The 17039-nt window shown below is 37.7% G+C and overlaps 1 protein-coding gene across 31 annotated transcripts in view; it reads left to right on the top strand.

Moving 5' to 3' along the window:
- Nucleotides 1–10446, top strand: part of camk2g (calcium/calmodulin dependent protein kinase (CaM kinase) II gamma) — a 172767-nt gene extending 162321 nt beyond the window's left edge. For 30 of the 31 annotated variants that reach the window (XM_012965995.3, XM_012965993.3, XM_012965990.3 and 27 more), the window contains 4 exons: nucleotides 894–969; nucleotides 5866–5960; nucleotides 6547–6792; nucleotides 7863–10446. In XM_012965995.3, coding sequence (XP_012821449.1) covers nucleotides 894–969; nucleotides 5866–5960; nucleotides 6547–6779 — 404 coding nt within the window. In that variant the 3' untranslated portion in view covers nucleotides 6780–6792; nucleotides 7863–10446. The remainder of the gene's footprint in view (nucleotides 1–893; nucleotides 970–5865; nucleotides 5961–6546; nucleotides 6793–7862) is intronic. The other variant, NM_001114250.1, reaches the window with a different exon arrangement.
- Nucleotides 10447–17039: the final 6593 nt, after the last annotated feature.

The following is a 17039-nucleotide window of genomic DNA, read 5'->3' as shown; positions in this document are numbered from 1 at the left end:
AAATATAAAAGATATAATTAGTTTTTGTGTAGATGTATTTGCAGTTGAAAGCAGTATTTTTTTCCTTTCATCTACTGAATCTGACTCTTAAAACAATATAAGAGAAGTCTCTGCTAATCCCCCTTATGACACAGATGTGTTACATTTAGCGTGGAAGGTTCAATTCAGTTTGGTGTTCCTCAATGGAAAAATATACTCTGTTTATACTTTGTATATAGATAAGTTTTGTTTTTGCTTATTTAAAATATACAGTATAATATTAGTTGCTATTTACAGAATATTCCATATGTGCTGTATGTTTACTCTTATGGAAGAAAGCTACGTGCCTTTGTAGAGACATCTTGGTAAATATTCATTGCCCAACATTTTACATGGAGGGTTCTGTAAATGTCTATTTATTGAAGGGCATTTGTCCATGTTTTAATAAACTGGCTCACCATACTAAGTTGGGTATATTTTCAGTTTGTAAACAGAATAATAAGGAATTTGTTTTTGATGGACTAGTGGTGATGGCAATCTTACCTCTGTATAAGTGTATTTGTCTCTACTAACTGCAAAATACAGATACTTCCTGGTTCTGCTCCGTATTTGTAGGCTGTGACGAAGATGGCATTCACCTGTTACTATGCACAAGGGGGCGGTTTTCCCCCATAAATACACCCTTGAGCACCTTGTATGGGAGCATGATTCTGACTTTGGGCTAAACACAATTGCTGCTTGGAATCTCTTCCATTCTCTGTTTGTTTGTGCTGGGTTCCTTCTTTAGATCATGTCACTCTTTTTATGAAATCATTGCTCTCCACTTTTAGAAGCAAAAAATGATCCCACATTCTTCATTAGCATTGTGAAATTCAACCAGTAATCAAGCTAATTTGGTCTCTCTTTTATATCAGTGCGCAAACAGGAGATCATCAAGATAACAGAACAGCTAATTGAAGCTATCAACAATGGGGATTTTGAAGCCTACACGTAAGTTATGTTAAAAGTGTATATACCTGTGTTTATACATGGAATACATCCTATATACAAAGAACTTATGAAAGAATACCGTTACCATATAAGTTTGATTTCTTATATGGGTAAAAGTGTTGGGTAAATAATGTTACTGTTGTTGTTGTTATTATTATTATTATTATTATTATTATCATCATTATTATGCAAGAGAGAGAGACAAGTTGCGACACACAGTGCAGGGATGGGAAAGATCCACAAAGTGAAGGATGCAGCCTTAGAATGGGAGGGACAGGTTTATTATTGGTAATAAATTTATCAGCTTCTTTAAAGTTCTTCGGGGATCAAAAAGTGACAGGAAGTGCTAACGTGAAAATGGCTTCATATTCTTGTTTATTGCCATACATAATAAAAACTTTTATGATTAAAAGATCAAAAGCAAAAAGGTATGTTCAGCACAAGCCCTATTCAATGAGCTCATGTTGAAACTGTCCCTTTAAGGCAACACTGTGACATCCAAGTAGATATGGCAGAAAAAAGACACAGTTTAAAAGATCTGGGTGCGATTGTAGAGGATGTATACATTTAAGTATCATCAGAACAGAAGATAGTTTTGGAATCCATATGAATTGAATGTTTGCCCAAACCAGGAAGTATAAAGAAAGGATACATAGGGACCTAGGAGATGATAATCCATGTACTTAAAGAGTGATTTGAAAGGTAAGAAAATTATCCGGACTGGGCAGTGTTAGAGTAGCCAAGAAAATGAAGGAAATAGAAGAGGAGCAGGTGATCTACAACTTTAAAAGCTTCTGATTTAGGAGTCTTGGTAAAGAGAAGCGTTTTTTAACTTTTGTGGGTAACAGGTTATTGCTTGGTTTGAGCACTCTGTGGAAAGATGTAGCTGAAAACCAAATTGAAGGGAGCCAAGCAAGCCATGATCAGACTTTCAGGTAAATTGAGATGAGGGATAGTTTTTATAAGAAAATAGGTGATAAGTGCATAGTTTAAATGAGAGGGCATGATTCCAGTCAAGAGGTAAACATTGAATAGATGTGTTAGGGTGTTCATTCAAAAGGGGGATGACATTATGGATATGTTTAAAAGAAATAAAGTGCAGGCGGTATAAAGCAAACCAGAATACTTGACATCTTCTTGTAATACTTAAGTCTGAATGTGAAAGTGGCACAAGTGAAATATTAGCAGCCTTATATTATAACCAATGATTGTCAGTAAGCACACATATTTTACAGATTATTCATGATTTTTCTGTGGATAGATAGGGCAAATGTAACACAAGGAAAATAGAGATACAATTTTAGGCAATGTAAACACTAGCCATTTGCATGCTCATTTGATAAGGGTCAGTCTGATATGGCAGATATATATTGCCTGAAAGGGCAATAAATATTTCTCAAGGCAATATAAATGTTCAGGCAAAGAAAATGAAGCCCTTATTTAGTGAAACAGCTAATGGCTAAACTGCATGGTTGAGTTTCACTGAATGACAAGTTGAAAGTGACAAATTACTAGGAAAAACACTGTTAAAAACATGTTTTAAAGGTAAGCGTCAAGGTTGACACAATAACATGGTCTAGATAGAACATATTTATTTTCATTCAATGTGACAGAATAAATCCAACTTATTTCATGCCTTGGCATGAACTGGAATCATGGATCAAATCACTACATATCCACTGGAGTAGACCAATGTGTGTTAAAACTCCATAGGTATTCTGTATATGGTACAACAAGGTTGGAGCTAGGACTGTTCTTTCTTCAAGTGCAGATTTGACGTGACATGGATTGGATTAACATGCATGTATTTTGTCATTATTTGATCTGATTGAATGGGACCACTGACCCACTTCATGCCAGCGGGATACAATATAACTAAAAAAAATGTAAATGTGAAATAAAAAATGAGAACACAATTTTCAAGCACCAACTTTTCAAAGACGTAAAGAAAAATTTTGCATCATGTTGTGTTGTCATTTTTGAATTAGATTTATATATATATATATATATATATATATATATATATATATATATAAATCTAATTCAAAAATGACAAGGTCGGCACTCACGATAAATCAACAATGGATGCCTGGGTGCAGTCCTCAATAGCGTAGACAATCAATCAATATATATATATAATCAGTCCTGATGGTGTCTGCACTCCAAGGCTTTAGTATTCTGTGGGGTGCACAGCCAAAATCTGAGTATTTAGCATGAAATAATCCATGGCCGGCACACCCTTAAAATTCAAAAAAATTTTTTTATTGAAAACTCATTGTTTAAAAACCAACGTTTCGGTCCTCATTAGGACCTTTATCAAGGATATATACAGTGGTGTGAAAAACTATTTGCCCCCTTCCTGATTTCTTATTCTTTTGCATGTTTGTCACACTTAAATGTTTCTGATCATCAAAAACCGTTAACTATTAGTCAAAGATAACATAATTGAACACAAAATGCAGTTTTTAAATGAAGGTTTACGTTATTAAGGGAGAAAAAAAACTCCAAATCTACATGGCCCTGTGTGAAAAAGTGATTGCCCCCCTTGTTAAAAAATAACTTAACTGTGGTTTATCAATTTAAATTTTCAATTTCAATATCAATTTCTGTAGTCACCCCCAGGCCTGATTACTGCCACACCTGTTTCAATCAAGAAATCACTTAAATAGGAGCTACCTGACACAGAGAAGTAGACCAAAAGCACCTCAAAAGCTAGACATCATGCCAAGATCCAAAGAAATTCAGGAACAAATGAGAACAAAAGTAATTGAGATCTATCAGTCTGGTAAAGGTTATAAAGCCATTTGTAAAGCTTTGGGACTCCAGCGAACCACAGTGAGAGCCATTATCCACAAATGGCAAAAACATGGAACAGTGGTGAACCTTCCCAGGAGTGGCCGGCCGACCAAAATTACCCCAAGAGCGCAGAGACAACTCATCCGAGAGGCCACAAAAGACCCCAGGACAACATCTAAAGAACTGCAGGCCTCACTTGCCTCAATTAAGGTCAGTGTTCACGACTCCACCATAAGAAAGAGACTGGGCAAAAACGGCCTGCATGGCAGATTTCCAAGGCGCAAACCACTTTTAAGCAAAAAGAACATTATGGCTCGTCTCAATTTTGCTAAAAAAACATCTCAATGGTTGCCAAGACTTTTGGGAAAATATCTTGTGGACCGACGAGACAAAAGTTGAACTTTTTGGAAGGTGCGTGTCCCGTTACATCTGGTGTAAAAGTAACACAGCATTTCAGAAAAAGAACATCATACCAACAGTAAAATATGGTGGTGGTAGTGTGATGGTCTGGGGTTGTTTTGCTGCTTCAGGACCTGGAAGGCTTGCTGTGATAGATGGAACCATGAATTCTATTGTCTACCAAAAAATCCTGAAGGAGAATGTCCGGCCATCTGTTCGTCAACTCAAGCTGAAGCGATCTTGGGTGCTGCAGCAGGACAATGACCCAAAACAAACCAGCAAATCCACCTCTGAATGGCTGAAGAAAAACAAAATGAAGACTTTGGAGTGGCCTAGTCAAAGTCCTGACCTGAATCCTAGTGAGATGTTGTGGCATGACCTTAAAAAGGCGGTTCATGCTAGAAAACCCTCAAATAAAGCTGAATTACAATAATTCTGCAAAGATGAGTAGGCAAAAATTCCTCCAGAGTGCTGTAAAAGACTCGTTGCAAGTTATCGCAAACGCTTGATTGCAGTTATTGCTGCTAAGGGTGGCCCAACCAGTTATTAGGTTCAGGGGGCAATTACTTTTTCACACAGGGCCATGTAGGTTTGGATTTTTTTTCTCCCTTAATAATAAAAACCCTCATTTAAAAACTGCATTTTGTGTTTACTTGTGTTATCTTTGACTAATAGTTAAATGTGTTTGATGATCAGAAACATTTTGTGTGACAAACATGCAAAAGAATAAGAAATCAGGAAGGGGGCAAATAGTTTTTCACACCACTGTATATATCTTTTTGTAAATATTTGTATGTAATTATATAGTTTTCCTCCATGCAATGCTGCTACTTGACTGATATGTTATAGTTGTAAAATGTTTGCTATGACTTGAAATGTATTGCTATGGTAACGCTCAATGTATGATGTCATTTCCTGTATATCCCTTTAAATGTGATTCACTGGATGGATCACGTTATTACAGGCTTGATAAAGGGCATGTAGTTTGTCCGAAACGTCGCATATGTGATGTGATTCTTTTTAATACACTTTTTTTGCAAATAACCCGTGTGCTGCATCTTTTTCAAATTTTGTATGGTGGAGGGACGTAGCGGCGTCTTGAAGTTGCGGAGCACCGGGGTTCGCATTATGGATGAGTGCGGTGACAGTATCATATAAGTATATATAGAGAGAGAGTCCGCACTCACAGGTCTTAAGAAAATATAGAGGTTTTACTCTCTCTACCTGTCTTCTACCTGTCTTCTTGCAACATATATATATATATATATATATATATTTTATATATATATATATATATAGTATGTTGCAAGAAGACAGGCACTCACGTATAAGTAGGTCCAACGGAGCCTGGGTGCAGTCCCAAAATAATAGATGGAGTAGCTGTAGAGAGAGTCCGCACTCACAGGTCTTACAGAAAATGTAGAGGTGTTTATTCATATATTTTAGTTTTTAGTTAAAACTAAGAGAGCCATGCTGGGTCCTAGAGAAAAAGAAGATACATAACAGCTACGCAAAGTAGCTGCAGTACCTAAAAGCAGAGCACAGCAATCTCACAGAACAGGAACCAGTCACCATCAGAGTAACAAACATCTAAGAGCAACATAGATGAACCACTTGAGATGGACAGATTGACATATTTGTTATTAACTGGAAGTATTATAAATTCTGTATATATTAAAATATGTTTTCTATTATGTGCAGGAAAATCTGTGATCCAGGATTAACTTCTTTTGAGCCAGAGGCTCTTGGCAACCTTGTTGAAGGGATGGACTTCCATAAGTTTTATTTTGACAACTGTAAGTATGATATTGATAATCATAAATATAATATGATAATGTCTGGGCTGTAACTAGGGGTAGAAAGTGCCTAATTGTTGGGGGTTTGGGAAGGGGGTCAGAGAGCCCCATACACAGGCAAATAAGCTGCTCATTCCGTTTAAAGGGGCCAAATCAGCATCTTAAATCTGCCCAGTTATGGCCACCTTTATGCTTACATGCATAGGCCACTTGCACAGGTAGTACACACACAACAAGGAGCAGAAAACACAGAGTTGGCCATTGGCCTTAAGCATATTATCATGGATATTCATCTCTAAGTCCTTATTGGAGGGATGCCACTAAATATTTATTGCTTAGAATAGTATTTTTAGAGGTATCATAATTGATTGACTGACATGGCATTCATTACATTGCCCCCCCTGGTGTTGTCCTACCTCGTTCAGCAGTCTTGGCACATCCAGTAAGGGACAATGCTTGCGGGCTGCTGTGGGTCTTTTACTTTCAGTAAAATTGGCATTGTGAAACAATTTAAAGCTGACTTTATGAAGATTTTTTGCACCGCTCTATACTTACTCTATGTTTTTGTCCGACTGTTTCTCTTCAGTGTTGTCCAAACACACCAAGCCTATCCACACCACCATCCTGAATCCGCATGTGCATGTAATTGGAGAGGATGCTGCCTGCATTGCTTACATCCGGCTGACACAGTACATTGATGCCCAGGGACGGCCTCGCACAACACAGTCAGAAGAAACCAGAGTTTGGTACCGCAGGGATGGCAAATGGCTGAATGTCCACTACCACTGTTCTGGGGCCCCAGCCGCCCCTCTCCAGTGAGGAACCTACACAGGTATGCATTAACTGAAATTGTTTCTTTGCATATAATAGCCACTCACCATGAAGTATTTGGAGTCTCAAGAGCTTAAAATGTTGGCATAATATCACTAAGCAATGCAGTCCATCTACTATAAATAAGCAAATGGGTATCTTTTAGCTCATGGTCATAATACAGTAACTAAGGGAAGATGGCTGCAGCAGTAGTTGAAGGAAGCCTGTATACACATCCCTTTTCTTCACACAAACAACATTTCTGTTTTTAGAACAGAATTCATCTGAAACATTCTGAAAAGTATTGCTGCTTAGTGAGACATGTTATAGGAGATCTAAAGTCCAAAAATAAAACCACATTTCATCTTTGAATTTGCAGAAAGCCAGGGATAGAGCCCATATAACAATATTGCTTTGTTTTAGGAAAATTGTAGTACAGGTATATGACCTATTATCCAGAATGATCGGGACATGGTGCTTTCCAAATAAGGGATCTTTCTGTAATTTGGATCTCAATACCTTAAGTCTACTAAAAAATAATTTAAACATCATTTAAACCTAATAGGATTGTTTTGCCTCCAATAAGGATTAATTATATCTTAGTTGGTATCAAGTACAAGGTTCTGTTTTATAACTACAGAGAAAAAGGAAATCATTTTTAAAAATTAAAATTATTTGTTTATAATGGAGTCTATGGGAGATGGCCTTTCCGTAATTTGGAACTTTCTGGATAACTGGTTTCCGGATTAGGGATCCTATCCCTGTATTCTGTTTGTATAACTGGACCATTTCTCTGAACAGACAAAAAGGTTGGGATTAATGGAAATGGAAAACTTTTTAGTTTCTGCTGTTCTGAACTGTTCATTGTAACACATAAATACTTTGAATCCTTCTTTACTAAAAGAATAGGCAGAGTTCATTTTCACACAAGGCCATTTTAAACACAGGTATATATTGCCCCTTTTATTGAAAATGTATATCTTTCTGTTATTGTTTAAATTCTGCCTCACCCTGCATATGATTCTCTTGTAGTACTTTATTCTTGACTTACCATTTCTTTTTTTTCTTTTATATTTTTGTGTGCTTGCTCAGCCTCTCAACTGGAAGAACCTGTTCTTAGCGAGTGAGTCTGGATCGCCTGAACGACAGCAACAGTCCTGTCAGTTCTGAAGTTTTAAAAAAGAAAAAAGTAAATAAAAAGTACAAAAAAATTTAAATATTGATGCCGGCAGAGGCCAAAAATGCACGAAACTCTGCATGCATTCTGAGGCTGGAGCAGCTGCTGGCTAATTGTTGTATTTCATGGATCCATCGTGTCTGTTCCTGCTGTATGGAGGTGTTTTTAAATTTCAGAAAGAGCAAAAACTAGCATTAATACGTAAATACTGTTTGTTAAAATCAGGCTGAGGAAAGGAAAGCTGCTTTTATAGAGAAGGTGGTAGCCACCCTGAGCAGCTTTTAGTACAAACTAAAAATAGGAATACAATGTAAGAGAAACTGTAGACATTGTACGAGCTGGTGGTTTGTAAACACCAGAGTAGACACTGGGTCTAACATTTAGGACTCTGCTATTGTCTTCATTCATTGAAGTGTTTACTTGCAGGTAGACCCGTGAGTATATTGTGTAGGCAAAGCCTCAGGAGAAGTTACTATGTTTTTAAACTGTTATATACATAATCACACTTCCACATAAATTTTGCTAATATGCCTGAGGCTGTTCTTTTACCTCCAATGTAGCAAGGGGCTGGAGAAGATTTGTCAGTCACCTGCAGACTCCTATGAAAAGAAATTAAGTTTGTAAGGTAATCAGCAGGCAGAATAAAGAAGGAATTTCTTGTAAAGGAAAGAATGTAATCCTGGTAATGTGCGCCCCGCAGAAGGAACATTTCATTAGTGGCGATGTTGATATGAACTCTTGTAAAAATGTAGTAAAAAAAAAAAAAAAAAAAAAAACTGCCATGTTTCGGGAGAGGTGTATGACTCCCCCCGTGGTATGTGTTTAAAGGGGGTTGATATATTTTCACAGCGATAAAGCTTTGTGTATTCAGAAGCAGATCTTGAATCTATCTGCTTGTATGTCATGAGTGAACTGTCATGAGTGAAATAATACACTGAAACTGAATGCGTAGAGATGTATGCATGTCTTTCTATGCTTGCCTGCACCTTCAAAACTAGTGTGTGGTCTGGTGGGCCCTCATTTCCCTGCAAGAAGGAACAGTGTCCAGTTACATTTATACAAAAACAGAGCTTTTAGGGTAGCACATTGTCCCAGTTTTCTGTAAAGCATTCTGCTTTTCTTCATATACCCACATCACAACTCTGCTGTCTGAACCAAGGTAGCCCAGTGTAGGACCACACGGTAGCAGCAATTGTTAGTTCTAAATCAAATAGCCTGCATCAAGCAAGAGAATCTAGTTTGGGTTGGCTTTCATCAGGGCTTGTTCATCATGCAAAAAGCCAACCACAAACCGCAATCCATCAATCCCATCACATGTAAGATAACATCACATTTCTTGGACGCCTTAATACTTAAACAAATAAAAAAAATTCTAAAGACTGTTTATTTGGTGAGGAATGGGTTGTAGATATCTTACCTTGAATGCACACATTTTCTTGACTTTTCATACAATGAGCTTTGATCCCAAGAGTCACAAAAATCTACTCTGCTAAAGAAAACTTTTTGTGAGCTTTCCACAGGGACGAAGCATGTTCTCCAGGTGTTTGCCATGTTAGACTTGGGACAGAAAGCTCAGGTGGTTGGTGTTGAGGACAACTGACAAAAAGCATTAGATTTTGATGTGCTTGTGTGAAATAATAAGAGCACATGGGAGGGGAGTGGGAATATCTTCATGCATTTGAGGGATATTTTTCCTTCTTTGTTGAGGGGGGAGCTGTTTTTTTTTTTTTTTCTTCATTTTATTCTTTTGTCTTCTTAACAGCACTAAATCTTAACAAGGTGGGGAGATGAGCTTTTTGTTGGTTTTTATTAGTTATAATGGAGTAAATAAGGGAAACCAAACAGGAAAAGAAATATATGCAGTTTAATAAAAAAAAATTACAAAAAATTATGCATGTCTTCTTTAGGTCTGTCCATCACTGTTTACTTAATATTATGGGAATCGCTCTGTATCTAATGCATTTTTCTGAACCAACTTTTCATTTTTTTTTTTGTTTTTTTTTTGCACTGACTTTGGGGAAAAGAAAAAAAATCCGAACCATGTTTTACTTGTTAAGTTAATGAAAACCTTAGCTTGTTATGGTCATTATCTGACAAAGCAGTACACTTCTAGCATTGTTACTGTTATCATATGGGGCTAATGTAAGCATATATATATATAATATATATTATAAATATCACGTTTTCAACAGGACTTGGAGAGGCATTTGATGCAGAATCTTTGCATGATAATAGAAAAATAAAACAATTACCCTGTGTTTGTTTGTTCTGAATGTTGGTAGGTCTTCATAGCTTTGTTACATTGAAACCTTGAACAAGAAGGTATTTAATAAAATAACATTTAAACCGTGCCTTTAGTCTCTTGTTGCTCACCACCTCCATTAAAATGACATTTGTCACTGAATCTTATTTATATATGTGTAAAATGTTTTTTTTCCCTTCTTAAACCATTTTACTGTGACTGTTTCACAAAATAAAATAATCTTTTATGTGCTTTAACCCCAGGACTAGTCACTGCTGATTTGCCGTTTTCTGTGGAGCAGTTGTTGCTTTGCAAACCCTAATCATGATTATTGGTGATAATTTACTTACACAAAGTAACAAAGACAGCACTTTATTGTAAGCACACAATATTTTATTTATGCCACCATAGGAATACTAGCTGGTGTTACATAGGATGCTGTACTGGAGAAAATAATGGTGTGTGGCTGCCATTAAAAACTGGACCACAACAGTAAAACCTTAACATATCATTAGAGCTCTTAGGGGGTTATGTGATAAAATGCACTAAGTCTGCCCAGGAGCAGACCAATCAGCAGGCAACATTTACTGGTCACCTGTTTAAAGCAAACTTCTTATTGGCTGCTATGGGTTACTGCTCCTGTGTAAAGTCTGTGCATTTTATTACATAACCCCCATAACATATGGAGGAAAGCCATAGGCTGATTAATTACTACATAGTTACACGTATTTAAAGGACACAACTAATCCGATTTGCCTATACATACTGGGAATTGATTACAGTGTATTGTGATTCTCAATACTGAGAGGCTGGAAAAAAAAAACTTTATTTTGTCCAGATAAAGACAATATGGAATCAAGTGGCACAATTAGAAATGTTGGGATTCCCACTAATACATTTTTCTGTTTATGTACTTTTGTATTCTTTCATGCAATAAGTGTAGTTCTAGTTTAGACATAGCATTGTATTTCAAATTCATACCATTAGGCTGTTTGGTATCAAGTTGAAAAATCCATTTAACTTATGATTTTGAGTTCACAAATGCTAATGCTGTAGGGTTCAGGCTATTCAGATTCTATATCTTTTCTATAATTTACTTTTTCAATTGTTGTGGTCCAGTTCTGAGTGCCAGTCAGGCATCATTATTTTCTCTAAAAATATACCCATTAAGCTGTATGTCTGGGGCATGTAACCTGGTGACTTTATGCCACTGGTTTACTTAAAGAAAATATTGTTGGAAGGGTGCTGTAGTGGCAGGGCTCCTTGGCACATTTTAAAGTTTTAAATGACATTTGAATAGCCACTTTAGTGCAAAATATGGAAGTACACAGACTCCTCACAGTATACTGAGATGAGGTCCATTAAGAACGCATTTAAGGACACATTTTAACTGCATGTACACATTTCCCCAGTAGGTGGTGCAGGTAAGCAGCAGATTGAAATGCATGCAAAGTCCCCACAGTCTTCATAGACATCTAGATTTATACAATTACACATGTAAGGAGAACAATCGCAACTTGGAAAACATATATAGGATCTGTTGTCTCCAAATACAGCACAATATGTTGCATCTGTGGCAAAGCTGCTGTTTGATTACCTCTGACTTCAGGATCTAAAAGGTTTGTTCTCTGTTCTAGGGTAAATATTGCCCTGTGTGAAATTTCTCAGTGGGTGCCCCTCAGCAACCTGAAAACCAATGTACAGAGCCTACAAAGTACATTGCTTATTTGAGCTACCCCGGTTTTGAAACACATGCTAAGGCTGGTTACAAAATCTTACCTTTCAGCGTATATTCAGCGACTGATATTAAATGTAAGAAAAATGTTACTGTCATTTATGTTTCAATTGTTTATACAAAAAGATAATTGCTAGGCTGGCACCCTATTTTCATATAATGACTTGCTGCACAAATCATTTTCCCCATCAGCACCATTTTAACGTATGGTGTTGATCTTTTGTTTCCATGTATTCTGTCTGCTATTCATCTTATAAGCACTGAAGTAATTACAGTTATTGCACATGAATTAGCAGCTGGGAGCAGAAACCTATTAAACTTGCATCTATAAAATTGCAATAGTGTAATGGTTTCCTCTATATGTAACAATACCTGAACATTCAATGCTAGCTACTGTGAAACTTCTGTAAACTAAGGGTCCAATTTATTAATGACTGATATAATATTTGATTAAGCTGTACCAGTGGTTCTTGTTTCTTTGATGACTTTGGCAGTTTGTTGGAAAACTTTTCTGACTGTCTGGAAAGTTTCTAAGTCTGCATTCCATTGCACAAAGACATACAGCCAGCACCTTAAATAGAGCACTGCCTGCTGTAGTCTATCCAAGATGGGTGGGGGGAAACTAAGGTCCTTTAACCTGCTGCAGAATCTATAGAGCCATCACAAGTAACAATGTGCCAGTACTGTAGAAAAACTGTTTAAACTGCAGGACTGCTGAAGGGTGTCTACCCAACTGATAGAGTAGAACTAGCAGAGAACTGGCACGAGCAGTGGGAGGTCTAGAGTGCTTTTTTTTTTTTTTTTTTATTGTTGTGCGCCAACAAACATCTGTACCATCCCCTGGACCAGTTCTCTCATTATGTTGGGTTGAAAAACCCAACATACTGTTCTTCGACTCCAGCTTATTCTTCCACTTTTTCTTATTCTTAGCGCCCCCCCATTTTCTAAACGCTACTCCTCCTATAGTTTTAGGGGTACAACACCCAAACTCTCCACACTTCTTTGCCCTATAGCAGAGCAGGTTGCTTGTGCTTTCTAAGCGATGCCGCCCCCCATCTTTTTGTGCGTCGCTCCGAACCCCCCAATTTTTCCATTGACTTTGACAGGGAAGATTTTGAAACTGCTGCCACGCTTACAGCTTTGGAGCTACACCCCCCAAACTTGAATAACATAATCATGGGGTCACCCCAAATGCAAGTGACATTTGTTGGATGACTCAAAGTGGGAGGGGCCAAGAATAGACAATCAAATTTCAATCATTGACTTTAACGGGGAAATTGAAACTGCTGCCAATCTTACAGCTTTGAGGCTACACTCTTGAATCACATAGTCATGGGGTCAGCCTGAATGAAAATATGATGATTGTTGGATGCCCAAAAGTGGGCGGAGCTGTGAACAGCCAGATTTTACCTATTGACTGTTGGCAGAAATACATCCTGCTGCCATTCTCACAGTAATAACACCAAGGTCCCCAAACTTTGCAGGGTTAGGCACCAGGTAACTTCAGTTCAAGATTATTTAAAAGTGGGTGGAGCCACCAACACCCAATCAGATTTTACCTATTGACTTTCCAAGGGGAAATTCAACCTGCTGCCATTCTCATAGTATAAACACCAGGGTCCTCAAAATTTTCACAGTTGGTCACTGGCTGACTACGTATTCAGGGTTAGAAAAAGTGGGTGGAGAAAATCCATTTCCACCCATTAAATTTCTTTTATTTACATTTAAACTGATGCCATTATTTAAGTATTAATTCCAGGGTTGTTAAACTTTCCAAAGTTAGTCATAGTTACATAGGGTTGAAAAAAGACCAGAGCCCATCAAGTTTAACCAAGAATCAAGAATCCCTGGTTCTGACTGCTGAGCAGGATCTCCTGTTACTGTCTGCTACACTGTGGAACAAGTGTGTGTGTGTGTGTGCATGGCAGAGATCTGCCACTGTCATCTCCACTGGAGCAGGGATTGATGAAAATCATAAATCATCTCTGTTTAACGTCAGTGCAGACTAAATAAATGATATTTTCCACATGCTAACTGTTATCACAGCAGAGTGACTGCATTTTCAAAACACCTACAGTAGCAGGCACACTAACTTTCTGACGTTTAGCAAGTCACTTGCTGTGGAATTGTATACAAACGAAGGGTTGCAAAACTTTACAAAAGTGAATATAAGTGCATTTTAGGCAAATTTAAGCCCAAGGACACACATAGTGGATTATCCACTTTCCTCTGCCTGCGTTTTGGGCACGGGGAGAAAAGCAGATCTGCTTTCATGCACTCACCCCTGTAACTCCATTGACAGGCTTGACTTCGGAAGTGTGGAGCTACAAGAACTGAAGATCAGCCCAAAAGAGGTGAAAGTGCATTTTCCTGCTGATCTCTGCTCCTTGTAGCTGGACTCAGGCCAAGGCCAGGCCAGTCAATGGAGCTTTATGAGTGAGCGCATGAAAGTGGATCTGCTTTTCTCTGCCTGTGTATGTATGTATGTACTGTATATCTTTATTTATAAAGCGCTACTTATGTAAGCAGCGCTGTACTGTAGAATACATTAATATAAACAGGGGTATTAAAATAGATAAATACAAAGTATTACAATAAGCACAAATAAATAAAAGATACAATTGTAATAAGATAAGAGTCAAAGATACAAGAGGATGGAGGTCCCTGCCCCGTAGAGCTTACAATCTATATGGGAGGGTAACTTACAGATAAAAATAGGCAAATATAAGTGCTGTAGGTCACAGTGGGTGACATTACAATACAAGTTCCCAGATCAGGTGCTGTGTATAAAATATTTCCAGGGTTCACTTTGTGTGTTGAACTTATACCTGCAGCTGACATGCTCTTAAAGCAGTGGGTTTTCCTTTTCCTCTATGTTCCAAACATAGAACATTCTATTTCTTGCAACTTTTCTATTTATCTTAATTATTTATTTTTTAGAGTTATTTCTTAATTATTTGCCTTCCTCTTCTTACTCTTAACAGTTTGCAAAGGAGGTCACTGATCCCAGCAGCAGCAAAAATCTATTGCTCTGTGAGCTTACAATTTTATTATTGTTGTTACTTTTTATTCCTTATCCTTCTATTCTGTGCCTCTGCTATTCATATTCCAGTCTCTCATTTAAGCCCAGGCCTGGTTGCTAAGACCATAGCAACCAGATATCTGTTGAAATTTCAAATGTCAGAGCTGCAGAACAAGAAGCTAAATAACCGAAAAACTATAAAAAAAATAAAAGCCAGTTGCAAAGTGTCTCAGAATATCAATGTCTATGTCATATTAATAGTTAATAATAGTTGAAAGGTGAACAACCCTTTTAATGGATCACAAGGTAACTACGTTTCTAGAACCATGCAAATTACATCTACACTAGAATACTGGAAAATAAAGCTGCATAATGGGTAAAAATATGGTGGACTAAATTTAGCACCATGCATGTTGCACTTTCTTTATAAATAGGCCCTAATGTCTTTTTTAACATTTAGGGCGAAGACACATGAAGCTACTAGTAGCAGCTACTTGTCCCAGCTACAGAAATAGACAATGCTGATTATTTACTGATAATTGTATCTATGTGTGTTTTAGCAGAGGCAATTCTCAGTATTAGTAGCCATGCCAAGTAGCTGCTACTAAGAAGCTCTGTGTGTCTTCGCCCTAATGCAAAATACCAAGTTTTGTTTGGTTTTCCATAGCATTCCACCAGGTGGTGCTCAAAGACAGATTTACTATATTCTATGAGTCTCTTAAATGTGCACTGGCCTGACTTTTCGAAGAAAAAAATACATTTTTGTAATATATTAATATATACAGTGGTGTGAAAAACTATTTGCCCCCTTTCTGATTTCTTATTCTTTTGCATGTTTGTCACACAAAATGTTTCTGATCATCAAACACATTTAACTATTAGTCAAAGATAACACAAGTAAACACAAAATGCAGTTTTTAAATGAGGGTTTTTATTATTTAGGGAGAAAAAAAATCCAAACCTACATGGCCCTGTGTGAAAAAGTAATTGCCCCCTGAACCTAATTACTGGTTGGGCCACCCTTAGCAGCAATAACTGCAATCAAGCGTTTGCAATAACTTGCAACGAGTCTTTTACAGCGCTCTGGAGGAATTTTGGCCCACTCATCTTTGCAGAATTGTTGTAATTCAGCTTTATTTGAGGGTTTTCTAGCATGAACCGCCTTTTTAAGGTCATGCCACAACATCTCAATAGGATTCAGGTCAGGACTTTGACTAGGCCACTCCAAAGTCTTCATTTAGTTTTTCTTCAGCCATTCAGAGGTGGATTTGCTGGTGTGTTTTGGGTCATTGTCCTGCTGCAGCACCCAAGATCGCTTCAGCTTGAGTTGACGAACAGATGGCCGGACATTCTCCTTCAGGATTTTTTGGTAGACAGTAGAATTCATGGTTCCATCTATCACAGCAAGCCTTCCAGGTGCTGAAGCAGCAAAACAACCCCAGACCATCACACTACCACCACCATATTTTACTGTTGGTATGATGTTCTTTTTCTGAAATGCTGTGTTACTTTTACGCCAGATGTAATGGGACACGCACCTTCCAAAAAGTTCAACTTTTGTCTCGTCGGTCCACAAGGTATTTTCCCAAAAGTCTTGCCAATCATTGAGATGTTTTTTAGCAAAATTGAGACGAGCCTTAATGTTCTTTTTGCTTAAAAGTGGTTTGCGCCTTGGAAATCTGCCATGCAGGCCGTTTTTGCCCAGTCTCTTTCTTATGGTGGAGTCGTGAACACTGACCTTAATTGAGGCAAGTGAGGCCTGCAGTTCTTTAGATGTTGTCCTGGGGTCTTTTGTGGCCTCTCGGATGAGTTGTCTCTGCGCTCTTGGGGTAATTTTGGTCGGCCGGCCACTCCTGGGAAGGTTCACCACTGTTCCATGTTTTTGCCATTTGTGGATAATGGCTCTCACTGTGGTTCGCTGGAGTCCCAAAGCTTTAGAAATGGCTTTATAACCTTTACCAGACTGATAGATCTCAATTACTTTTGTTCTCATTTGGTCCTCAATTTCTTTGGATCTTGGCATGATGTCTAGCTTTTGAGGTGCTTTTGGTCTACTTCTCTGTGTCAGGTAGCTCCTATCTAAGTGATTTCTT

Source organism: Xenopus tropicalis, chromosome 7, assembly GCF_000004195.4.
Source record: "Xenopus tropicalis strain Nigerian chromosome 7, UCB_Xtro_10.0, whole genome shotgun sequence".
Lineage (NCBI taxonomy): Eukaryota > Metazoa > Chordata > Amphibia > Anura > Pipidae > Xenopus > Xenopus tropicalis.
This window is presented reverse-complemented; position numbering and strand designations above follow the sequence as displayed.